The 13,460-nt window shown below is 41.6% G+C and overlaps 1 protein-coding gene and 1 pseudogene across 1 annotated transcript; both read right to left on the reverse strand.

Annotated features, from left to right (window-relative positions):
- Positions 1-1,003: 1,003 nt before the first annotated feature.
- On the reverse strand, positions 1,004-5,922 carry LOC116969442 (forkhead box protein F2-like). Its single transcript, XM_033016343.1, has 2 exons — positions 4,373-5,922; positions 1,004-1,832 (listed from the first exon to the last, which is right to left on the reverse strand). The coding sequence occupies exons 1-2, from the start codon at positions 5,352-5,354 to the stop codon at positions 1,681-1,683; spliced, it is 1,134 nt and encodes a 377-aa protein (XP_032872234.1). The 5' UTR covers positions 5,355-5,922; the 3' UTR covers positions 1,004-1,680.
- Positions 5,923-10,909: 4,987 nt separating this feature from the next.
- Positions 10,910-13,460, reverse strand: part of LOC116985431 — a 3,873-nt pseudogene continuing 1,322 nt past the window's right edge.

A 13,460-nucleotide genomic window follows, 5' to 3' on the forward strand; every position in this document is an offset into this window, starting at 1 on the left:
CCGCAATCTGCGGGTTAAAAGCTTCAAGGCTCAATGCCGCTCTCTTGCACTTCGCTGCACATTGAAGAGGCAGGTCTTGATGTTAGTGATCATGAATGCTTATAGCGGGGAAATGTGATGAAGACCATGGCAGAAGGGTAAAGTGGTACGAATAACACTTGTAAACGACAAGCCTATTATGCTGGCGGCGGTGGAGTGGAAAAGAGGCGCATCTGAAGGTCTCTCGACCTCCTATTGAAGAGGACATGTATCTGGTGCTAAATTTATCCAGACTCGTGCCCTTACTGCTTCGGGGTCACGGTGAATTGACTCATTCCTGCCTCGGACGCCTTCTTTACTTTCAATTCCAATCATTAACTTTTTCTGGAGCTGTCGAATTTATAAAAAAATTGTGAATCTAATCCCACAAAATAACAATAACAATATAATGCCTTTAGTGCTTCCGAAAATTGAAATCTGAATTTGTCCTTCATTGTATAACAGCCGTGCGAGTCAGCTCGGGTGCTGTAACCCTATCTGGACCAAAAGTAAGTCTGCCTCAACTGTAAAACGATTGTTAATAGTTGCTACTTAGGCCGAATGCCATGTGCCCAAACATTCATCCTTAAAAACACACTTAAATCGGATCATTTCGGATTGTTAAGGTTCATCATTGGTGATTCGAACGTACACGTTGAATCAGCGAATGTTCACACAAACAAAGTTCTCTGACACCGAGCCGTTGTGTTCTACTTTTATTGCCCGGCAGTCCATCGACTTTGCCATCGCGTTCCTTTATCAAATCATCCCCAGTAGGATGTTTTAATTTGCGTTGCTTAAATCAGTTATGCAACCCGCATGTTTTACTTCTGTTGTTTATAATAACAAAGTCCTGCAAAACGCAGGCAGCAAATGGCAGCACAACTGGCCAACAGCAGTCACTATGGAAATGACACTAGATTGAAGACAGCGGCCTTATAACATGGGAGCGTGGGCGAATGACACACATTTCAGCCAAATTCTGTTGATTGCAAGACAAGTGTAGTAAACGTGATTCGGATTTTTTTTATTGAAATTCGTTTTTAACATCAAAATCTTTTGACAATGATTCATAAGTATACATTTTCAAGTGCAATTATATTCAACTGTATTTATTTATAAAAGCGTGCATACATGTGCCTTATTATATTTTATGGCAAAAAAAATTCTATATTCCTCGCAAAACCTTTCGTATCAGTATGTGATACTGTCAGAGTATCAAGTTTGACGTTTTGATTCCAAGATTTATATATAAATAGAATGCACTAAAGCTCATCACTAAACATCCAGCTCGTTAATATTGATATAGGAATCGAATGCTGCTATAGAATAATTTGTCGCTTGGAATATGCACCATTTCTTCATTCTTAACTAATTTGACGAGTCATCCGGACAGTTTGTCTTATCCTAAATTATTTCTTGTTTGGATCCACGGAACTCAAGCAAAGGAGACGATTCGCTTTTTTTTTTTTTTAATTGTCCGCAGCGTCGCTGATCTAGAAATACTAACATGTCACCAGCGGCTTGTTTATGATGAAGATCACGGATCGATGTAAAGCTTCCAACTCTGCCATGTCGCACCCTGGCTTGGATTTAACATCAATAATGATAATACTAAAAATTAAATACGCACTAAATCGAAGCTGATTTAAAAGAAGGTTTTCACATGACACACGGTTTGATGTCCTGGTGGTGGTGATGGTAGTATGACCCGCTAGCCGATGGGTGGAAAGATGAAATCCCATTGAAATTGAGCACAAAATCTTTTCTGTCACATACGGGCGAGGAGTGAGTCTGATAACGAGGTAGGCCCACTGAAACGGTAAAGAATGAATTATCACCCATAGCTTATTTTCACAACATTCATTTCCTTGTTTACTTCATTTTTGTTCAGCTAGCATGTATAATGCATACTATGAATATGTATTTATTGATGCTTATTCCCCATAATTCTACGTATTGATTGTGTGTCACTTTTTTTTAAGTTGGGGGGGGGGGGGGGGGGGGGGGGGGGGGGACTTGAGATTCTCGGGAACAATGAATTCCTTTGTGGGACGGGACCCTGCCACTCGTCCAAGGAGTTGACAGTTGTTTCCCAGATGTTAAATCCACATGTGCGTTACCGCTGAAATTTCCTCCGCTGTAAAAAGATAATGTTTTGCGCACTCTTCGGTGTAAAGACCACATACATATAGTGACTAACACGCTTCCTATTTGTGCTCGCAGCTCTTAATCTAGCTCAACATCATCATTTTCCCGAATATCTCAAAATGGATTCATTAAATTTGTTAAATGACATTGTTTGATTCAGTATGCGACATTAATCAATATGATCCCCAAAAAGCTTTTCATTTAAAAAAAAAAACAAGAACCAAATTCCCCGGGCGCCCTGATTGGTGAATATTATATTGTGTTTACACTGAGATAGAATTAAACCCGTTCTCAGTTCCAATTTCTTTCAACAGTTTGAGGATGAATAAAGATGTAACATTTTTTTTTACAGTGAGGGGAAAAATACATCATAAAATTCTACCTGAATTATTTATCGTGCTAAATAATGGCATGCAACTAAATTAAACTTTTCTCCAAACAAGTTCTGAACTGCACACCAATAATATCTAATCTTCAATCTAGTGTATAATTTCTCAATCAGTTGGTTTATAATTAACAAGTACATACAGAAGTCAAGCTATGTTATTTTGAACCATATTCTACTCTTCGAGATGCCTTGTTTCCATGAAATCGCAAAATAATAATTTCAGTCTGTCTTTAATTAACTATCCGACAGAATTACATATTATATTTCGGGGTTTATGAGATCGGGTTGTGTTAATATTCCTTCCTCACCGAATAAAGCTGTCAATGTTAATTGTAACACTTCGGCAGTCACTATTTTTAAAATATTCTCAAAGGTGCTGCGATGGGGTGATTATGATATGTATTATTTGAGTTGCAGGTTGCGCTGTTAAAGCTGAGTGGTACAAAAATATTAACACCCTATGCAACCTGTGTGACTCCTCTACCCAACTACGTATCTACAACTATTTTCCATCTTTGCCTTTTACTAATCTTGGTTACTTTTATTTAAAGGCCCTTGATTTCACATTTTGCCTTTCTTTTAATAGTCTGAATTGCGAAATCAAAGGCATAAAAAAAGCACACAGCACAATTTTTCCTCGGACTGAGAATGAATGGAGCCGATACAGATGTCTTTTTGTTGGCAGTTGCCGACCAGCAGTTCCCAGAACATTTTTTAACAGCATCAGCTCTCATCTGGGTTAAGTCAAGCTAAAATCCTCTTCAGTGTGGTCCGGCCGCGACTGTCTTTGTTTAGTTAACCTCCCCGACCCACATTTTCAGCGACTGTTTGGAGAGTTCTGCCTCAAGTCTCCACGGTTCCTATACATCTTGTAGACGTTGTTATTTTTCTCTTTCGCCATTTCAGCAGAAATGTAAAAGGGGCAGAAAGGTGTTGTGATAGAACGATACGCGATAACCCCAGATAAGGGACGCTTTTTACCGTTGACGTTAGTGTTATGCACGGAAAAGAAATAAAACAAGGCTGCCAGCCCTGTTCTGTAGAGGAGATATACGAGTTTATGGCAAGCTTTAAATTTAGGGTTTATATCTATTAAGGTATACCTTTTATAATATAATTATTGGGTCCATTATTTAAATTAGCGGTATTTCCATTCCAACAATATATTTAATAATGCATTTTTAAACAATGTTTTAATCTCCTCGAAACAAAATTACTACAATGCTATGCAACAAACTGACAGTTTAAATAATAAAAATCTCCAAGTGTTATGACAGATCTCACCATGACATTAACCTATCCCCGAGTGTACTAGAAGATTGTTGTTATTGCTTTCAATTATTTAATTAAGGGTTGCATTTTCCTCCTGTCTGTTTAATTCTGTCCAACTAAAGTGAATATTTGGAAATATGTTGTTTGATTTCTCTCCGGTTTAAACTGCTTACATTTGGCTCCCCTCAGATTTTAATACGGCCACCCCTTCTCCAATGCCCCCCCCCCCCGTTTATTAATTGTACTTTAAACGTTTGCTCTACATTAATGTTTTTCAAAGGCAGTTATGTATCTGATCGAAAACAATAACAATACCAAAAAAAGTGCGTGTTTTGACTAGCTTGCATTATCAAACCGGACTGCAACATTGCAATCTTTGGTCATCTGAGATTATTTTCGAACTCGACACGGGAAATACCAATTCAATTAAAAAAAAAACCCATCTAGCTAATATTTTGTTTTGCGTTCAAGGTGAATGCGGAAACAATGTGCAATATAAATATATATATATTTTTCTAAACAATTAATACGTAAAAAACATACCTGTGATTTCTGCGGGGTCCCTTGTGTTTTGGTGCAGGTAACTTTGCTCCAGCGAGTAGGTGGACATGCTGGGGTGAAGGCTGGAAGGGACGGAGTTGATGGGGCCCAGGCTCTGCTGCTTAATGTACGGGGATCCTCCCGAGGATGACCATGGGGCAGATGAGGCTGAGTATGGCGAGTGGCACTCCAGCGCACTGGCCACAGCGGGGGACGATGGCACCGGGCTACTGCTACTATCGGGACCATACTCTCCACCGGAAGACACGGGGCAACTGGCCATGTAAGTCGAGCCAGGGTTAGGGGACATGTGGGGGATATGATGCCCGCTGCTGAGTCCATCATAGTTCCCTGATAAGGAATTGCTCATCATGCTGAGGCTATTCTCCAGATTGTAACCGCTGGCGTGGCAGGACAGGGAAGCAGCGGGATTCTGGAAGTCGAAGGTTTGGGGAATAATGGAGGGGCCAAATCCCAAGCCGTTCATCATCCTGTACATGGGCTTGAGCGTCTGGCACTTCCTACGGAACCCTCTGGGTCGACGGCGAAAGGAGCCTTCCTCAAACATGAATTCACTGGCAGGGTCGATGGTCCAGTAATGTCCCTTCCCTGGCCTGCCGAGTCCTTTGGGCAATTTGATGAAGCACTCGTTCAGCGACAGATTGTGACGCACCGAGTTCTTCCATCCCTGGTAAGACCCTCGGAAGAAGGGGAACCGGGTTTGCAGGAACTGATAGATCTCGCTCAGGGTGAGCCTCTTGGTCGGGGAACTCTGTATAGCCATTACGATCAAAGCGATGTAAGAATAAGGGGGCTTCTCCGGCCGCCGCAACCCACCGTTGGTCTTCTTGATTTTGGCCAAGGCGGAGTTTTCCATCGCCGGCGACTGCTGGCTGATCAAGGCCGATTTTAACACTCCGGGAACCGGGCTGGACCTGACAGACGCCGGAGGATCCAAATGCTGCTGCGGGTTCTCAGTCGTCATCTCTTTCTTTGAAAGGAAAAGTATGTAACCCGGTGAGTGTTGCTGGGCGGGTGGTGGGGTAATGGAATAAAAGTCTTTTTTTTAAACTAGTAATGATTGCTGCAGACGCTACGCCCTATTTAATCTAACTGGTCCGCGGACATTTATTCCACTGTAAATACGTCAAAACACAAGACTTCTATTTAATCGGCTGCACACACTGGCTTCATTTCTGGAACCCCCGCTCCTCACGCTCGGACGGCTGCAGATATGGACGACTCGGTTTCAGATTCGCCTTATTCTCGAGGTATGCTTGCACAGGCCTTTCCTTTGAGGCGGCGACCGGTTCATGTGCCGGCGTTCGCTTATGTTCCCCCTCTAGGAAACTTTGCAAACGACCAAAAAAACAACACACGATCTGATTCCTGGCAGCAGTTCAGTGGCCCCTCGAAATCACCGCTCCGTCCTCCACCTGGTGGCCATCCCAATAGCGAGCCCTTTAAGAGGAAGCGCGGAGTGGTCCCACTGTACTCCCTCCCCACCAGCCCTTCTCTTCGCAGTGGCTGCTACAGCCAAAGAAAACCTGGCCACCTATCACCGAGTAAATCTCCTCTCTAAGCCTCCTCCTCCTGAATGAAACCAGATTCCAGGCGACCATTGAGTACACTCCAAACTCTCAGCGGCCGCGAGTACATTGTTTCAGCGCTGTGTAACAGACAATCCGCCCCAACTAATCCCTCCACGCAATTAGTCCATTCATCAATCTCATTTAAACAGTTCAATCGCGTCTGTCATATCAGGGAAAGAGAGCATTCCATTATATTAGCTGTATATCCAGGCAATCAAAATATATCCAAAATGTCTTTTGAGGTCTTCCAGGCTTATAACGGAATAGATGCCTTCATAAAATAAATCTGCAACATTTTTGCCCAAGACGATTTTGGAACGGCTAACATGATACGAATATGCTGTATTACTATCATTCGCAACTTCCCTTTGACTTTATTTTTTCTATTAATCTCTCTCTACTAAGAATCAATGTCTACATATTAATTCGAGATTCACCCCGTAAAGAATTGGCATAGAAAAGATTAACTGTTAGTCCTAATAAGTAGTTTTGATGCCTCGTTAAAACTAAATAGTAATTCCGTGGCGCCACTGTCATCTTTTGGGTGCAAAGGACTTTAAAACAAAGAAGTTGCGAACAAAATTATGAAAATTGCGAATATCCTCGTCTGATATTTCTGTTACCAACCTTTGATCAATTATCGCATCACACTCGTTTCTCGGCAATTACACATAAAATCCAGATGTCTTCCGAAGGAGGTGCAGCTATTGGAGTCAATTGTAACTGATTTGCAAATGATATCAAATATACCTTTCCGAGAATGGGGCAAAAAATATGTTTATCATTGATCTCCCCAAATCCTTCACAGACTCTCGCACACATTGCTGAAGCACAAACACGGATGCTCACGCATGTACACTCGCATCCACACAGCAAGTTTGCTGAGGTACTCGCACGCTTGCATGCACACAAGCTTTCCTTTTGCTCCCAAGTTCGCGCAACCTGTATTCGCCTCAGTAACCGTGTACATTTTAATAAACGGGATTTTATTTATGAATTGGTTTTAATTGCACGGTTTTATTCAGCGCTATGTGCTGCTCAACTATTTGTTTTGCAAATTGACCTGGTGTATCATCGTCAGTATATACTTTAAGCGAAAGTAAAATTCGACTTTATAATGAGGAGCATTCATACTTCAATTAGTATCAATAATCCAAGCAAGGGACACGCATACTATTTCATTTTATCGTGTTCATCTTTGGGTTAAAATGCATTTCGTTCTGTATCGAATCTACGAACAAAATGCTGCTGCAGCACAAAGGCATCTTTTTCTAAAATAATATCAGACACGTAATTCTATTAATATGCTGAGTAACATTCCTTCACAAAATTCGTTTCACAGAATCGGTTTGATGTTAATTGGGACCCGTGCATAATTGCCGTAATATCAACCAAAATAACTGAAAAAAATGCATAGAATAGGAGTTTTAATTTCTGACAATAAGGGAGATGGGAAGACGTATCCGAAGGCAGTGAGTGGTTAAATGAAAGAAAACGAATGGCGACAGTACGTAGAGATTAGGGAGAAGGAGCGAAAAGCACAGTTTCTGAGAGAGAAAGAGAGGGGGGGATTATAGGGGGAGGGGTGTTCGGTGGGAGTACGTTCTGTTGTAGTGCGTTGTATTGGATGAGACCTGTGTTCATAGGGTATTGTTCCTCATAACTAAATTTGACATGAGTGGAAGCAGGCCTTTTCCATCAAACTTTGCCTGTACCACACACAGAGCGTCGGTGTCAGTTTACTGCTCCAGTCCTGCAGGCAACTTCCCCCCTGAGCGCTACAATAATTAGACAAAGAAAAGCAAAATTAACTTAGCAGGCGTCGACAGCTTCCTCTTGAGCGCAGCCAGCATTTGCAGGGATTTACGCAAAATGGCTCGATTGTACCTGAACTCAATCAACAAAAGATGGTTTAGTAGCAATAACACAACTTCTAGTTACTAAATTCTGCTGAATGGAACTTTAAATTCCAAAATAGAATCAACAGTTAATCGTTTTGTTTTAGTTAATACCTGTAAATTGGATTGCAATGTACATTGTTCAGTATTAGTCATACAGTTTCTCTGGAAATATAGCCGTTTTATTCAATCCTTCATTCACTTTTATATTGATAAACGTGGGCATATTTGACGTATGTACAAGTTACAATTGATTGATGTTTCACTTCTGATCCTTCACAGATTGCAGCATCAGTTCCTTACATATCTTCCTTTGATCGTCACCTCAAACCCTTCCAAACTTTCTCATTCCACATTGTAACAATAGCGTCCATTTAAGTCTAAACCCGTAATCTGCCCATTGATTTTTGTCCCTGGATTATCAGCATTGTGCAGATTCATTTAAATGAAAATATCGGCGACTAAAATATGAAATATTTTAATAACCACAGGAAAACTCGCATAGGGGTACCTTAAAGTTTATGACCAGCTGTCACGTTTCACAGCACTGTGCAGCCAAGACTAAAGAGCTTTGTTTTGCTTATCTGGAGACTAATGATGTACAATTATGAGTACATTTTGTTAGTTTAATATGAATGTTTTATTGAAGATCTTGACGTTCTTCAGCTAATTTATTTTTTCAAAGAAAGAACGTTTACATGCACCATGCCTCAACTATCTTCAACAACGTGTCGGAAGATTAACCCATCCTCCCCCATTGAATCATACGTCTTGGTACTTTCATAAAGCGCTGTATTGCTTATACATATCAATATCTTATATTGATATGGAATGCACGATTCGGATTCGAAGCCTATGTCCAAATTAAGCGTCGGTTCAAATAAATCGATTACATTCGTTAATTTCGATGGTAGTGTTTCATTTCGCTTGTGCAGTTGCCTTTCAGTTTGAGTGGAACGCTAAACTCTTCGGATCAAATTCTGACCCGCACAAGTTAGACAAAACATAAACACGGCCGTTTGGAAGCCGTATTGTCTGGGAAGAGTTACACGGAAATTATTTTGAATGGAAACAATAACGTCAACCCTTTTGGGTGGCTATATTAGACCACGGATAGGGAAAACATAACTTAGCAAACAAGGTCTTGCATTTTATCCTGAAGAGTGCATCTAATTAATTAACGTTTGACATTTCAAATTATCCGAGGCGATACGTTTGATTTTTAGAAAGAAATGACATTGCAACTGGTTTAATAATCAGAAATGACGACAAATGTCGTGAAAAATCCCACGCACTGGAGAGGAAGGCATGTGTGCATGCCGTTAGATATAATATATTAAAAAGGGCTAGGGTGTACAATAATTCAGAGATGCAACGTTTCAAGTCTCCTCAACTTAGAACGATTTTTATTACGATGCATGAATTTTTTTGTCTAAATTTGGTGAGGTTTTTGGAAATTGGTAATTGTTGGAATAGTATGATCCCAACGCTCCTTCCCTAAATCTTGATAAGGTTTCTTTCTGGGTGTCCAATGGGCTAAGGCCTTTTGAATCACCAGTTGTTGATGACTCCCGTTTCATTTATATCAAAGGTGTATCGATTAATTATTTCACAGTCGAATTATTTCCTTATTCAACCCGGTGAGCTTCCTTTATGCGACACACATTTCAGGCAAGTTGTCTAATTTATGAACGTCCCGAGGGTTGGCGGTGAAGGTTGTCGCCACCTATTAAGCAGCGTCCGGCAACGCCGTGTGTATTTTTGTTGCATTAATCAATGAATGGGCTGACCAACCACTGACTCTTATCTGACCACCTTCATTCTTTCGCCACTCTCCTCTTGTGAAAGCGGAAAGCATTTGGTACCACGAGTACTTCTCTTTGTTTTAATTGCCTAGTGTCATCACGTACTTATTCATGGCTTGACTGGTCGGTGATAGTGAAGTCCGCGTTAACATAACAAGTGCGAGCATTGCTGCGGTTGTAATGTTATCATCGCTTGTATTTAGGGACATTCTGAAAGTAGCTGCTTTTCACGGGTGGGGAAGAAGTATATATAAGTCTCTTTTAAAAGATGACGCGTTTATATCGTCCATATTCAATAGTGATATTGCGTTTTCTTAAGTTCGGCAGCAACCCCATACCACTGTCCTATCTGTCTATTTTACATTCTCAAGTACACGATGGTGCATGTGCGCTGACAGACCGCGGAGATCCCCTTTCACTGTCTCACCACAAGGCCTTTATGCACCTCCAGTTAAAATGTTACCCTGTCACGGATCGCTGTCAAAACACAAAACGGAAAAAACTAAATTAGGACGACAAGTCTCTCAACACACCTGTAACTCCAATGCACACACTCCTAACGATTCAGAATTTTTTTTTTCAAAATATTGATTGCCTCAGAAATCTCAAATCAATTTCTGCAGCGGTCTTGTAGCTCGGGATAAAGACGTAAGGACTTACATTCATATGGAACAGGGTCCATCCAAATATACACAAATGCCAACGTGTTCGTATAGCTCTTATTCCGTTGTTCATACTTCGCACAATATCAGATAATTTCGGATGGGGGAATCAGGGAGCGAATGCGATGACACACCGAACTCTCAAATCCGCTCAGCTGACCCGATCACCGGTGGCGGGCAGAATGTGATCCAGATCAGCAAAGCGTTTGAGCAGCGTTTGTTACTTAGTTCTACACCCTCCAGGGGTATATCTCTTTGTCGAAACAAAGAGATAAGCACAGGGTGGAAGGGCCAACGAAAATGAAAGTTCGAGGACGCAAATTCTATATGGGTGATTCACTTTTGACTAATAAGTAATCTCAAGGAAAGAGAAGGGTATAATGGAAGGCTGCAGTCTAGGTAAGGTGGCATCTGGTGCAAAAGCATTGTGAATTAATTTAGTATGGTATTTATTGGCGCTGAGGTGCCGATGTTACAGCACTTTAACGCCCAGGATGTTTCGCTCCCGGTCACATTGATGCTGGGATATTAAGTGGCTATAACGATCAGGACCATTCGCCAAGTACAGTATATGTGTTTTCGATCACATTGCCACTGAGGTACCGATGTTATAGTACCATAGGGTCAAAGGCTTTTCCAACGTATATGCGTTCTTGATCAATCCTGTGAGTATAATGGTCGCAAGGCAATGTTGAGAAATTGCAATGATTGAGTCCCGCTGACACTGATTATTCTTGCTTGATGTTGGTAAGATAAATGGAGGTAAATAAGCCACAGGCCGTTTTTCCAGTAAGCTATGCACTTCAAGGCAAATAAACGCGTGTTCATTTCATAGAAAAGAGGATGTCGTTTAACGGTGAAATGTAAGAGTAAATGAGTAATACACCACATACACCAGGAGTTTCCAGTAGAGTGTTCTCGGTGTCCTGATCATTGCTAATACTTGTTCTTATCTCACCTATTTCTGATAACACAAGGTGCCAGAATGTTGACATTGTACACTCTGGAATTTAGGAGGATGAGAGGAGATTTTTTGGAAACATATAAGATTATTAAGGGGTTGGACACGCTAGAGGCAGGAAACATGTTCCCAATGTTGGGGGAGTCCAGAAACAGGGGCCCACAGTTTAAGAATAAGGGGTAAGCCATTTAGAACGGAGATGAGGAAACACTTTTTCACACAGAGAGTTGTGAGTCTGTGGAATTCTCTGGATGGAGGCAGGTTCTCTGGATGCTTTCAAGAGAGAGCTAGACAGAGCTCTTAAGATAGCGGTGTCAATGGATATGGGGAGAAGGCGGGAACGGGGTACTGATTGTGGTTGATCAGCCATGATCACATTGAATGGCAGTGCTGGCTCGAGGGGCCGAATGGCCGACTCCTACACCTATTGTCTATGGGTCTATTATGAATAAACAAAGTCTATGTAGCAGGCTTCAAAGTACATGCTTCAAAACGGTTCCGTTCAATGCAGTTCAATTAACGCCCACTCCATTATAATAACTTAAATTTGTAACAATTTATAAATCACATACCAGTTATTATTTGTGGCTTTCTGCTGTCGGATCAAAACGAATTATAATGTAATAAATTCGAATTATGAGCCGCTGTTCGTAACCTTGGAATCGTATGGAATTTAAAGCGCTTGAGGAGTTTTACAAGGCATACTGCAGATATTGCTCTCAAGAGATGCTGTCAGTCCCGCTGAGTTACTCCAGCATTTTGTGTCTATCTTCGATTTAAACCAGCATCTACAGTTCTTCCCTACATATGGATATTGTTCTAATGTCTGCGAGTGCGTTCAGATGATTCTATTTACAGGTACAAAATCTAATGCTAATAACAAAACAACCGGTCACAATAAGTTTCAAACGACTCATTCTTAATATTATCTAATTATATTTTATGTTTAACCAAACGTGCTGAATCATTTGATTTCTGGTACTAGAATTTCATTTGCCTTAAGCGCCATTCTGGATGAACTAACAGAATAACCATTTAAAAAAAAATAGCTGAAAAGAAAATCTCATTAAAACGTGTTTTATATCGTCTCCACGGAATCTTGCTGGAGCAACTCAGTGGGTCAGACAGCATCTCGGGAGAACATGGATCGGCAACGTTTCGGGTCGGGGCCCTTCCTCAGACTGATTGTGGAGGTGGCGGCGGGGGGAGGGGGGAGCTGGAAAAGAGGTGGGGAGGACAAAGCTTGGTAGACAAAAGGTGGGGCACGGGAAGAGATGGGGCACGTTCATATCGTTAGGCTGTAAGTTGCCCAAATCATAAACAGACATAGACGAACGAAGTTTTTTGATAGGCAAGATCCGTGTGGGATACGGATAAAAGAGGTGTAACGCCCAGGACGTTTCGTAAAGGTGTAGGTTTGCAGAGGAGAAATGGTTGCGAGTCCGAGTGGGGCACAGGGAACAGGGAAGGGGTGGTTAGTGAATGGGGGTTCGTTAACTAAATTTGGCAAACGATGCAAATGCTCGGCGCAAAGGTCACAGAGTCTGCGCTTGGTCTCGCCGACATAAATGAGACACAGAATGAAGAGGATGATATTAGATGTACATAACCTCTGTCTCACCTCGGAAGGCTGCTAGGGTCCCTGTGTGGATATAGGGGAGGAGGTACAGGGACAATCATTACATATCCTGTGGTTGCACGGGAAAGTGCCGGGGTGGGAAGCTAATGCATCTGTTAGCTTCACATTCGTTACAAATGCATACGTGTTGGTCTGAAGTGACTAGATCATGCTTAATATTGTGGAGACATTGTCAGAATGATCTCTTTATTTGCGTCCCAACAGTTCTGCCAGTGGATCATATAGGTAGGTATATGTAATGCTCCCCCTTTTTCCCCTTTACTTTCTCTCATATGTGTTATGTTTAGGTTATTTAGCTGGGTGCAGGAAGATGTTCCCGATGTTGGGGAAGCCCAGAACAAGGGGTCACAGTTTAAGGATAAGGGGGAATCTTTTAGGACCAAGATGAGAAAACACATTTTTCACACAGAGAGTGGTGAATCTCTGGAATTCTCTGCCACAGAAGGTAGTTGAGGCCAGTTCATCGGCTATATTTAAGAGGGAGTTAGATGTGGCCCTTGTGGCTAAGGGATCAGGGGTATGGAGAGAAGGCAG

Source organism: Amblyraja radiata, chromosome 2 (assembly GCF_010909765.2).
Source record: "Amblyraja radiata isolate CabotCenter1 chromosome 2, sAmbRad1.1.pri, whole genome shotgun sequence".
NCBI classification, from domain to species: domain Eukaryota; kingdom Metazoa; phylum Chordata; class Chondrichthyes; order Rajiformes; family Rajidae; genus Amblyraja; species Amblyraja radiata.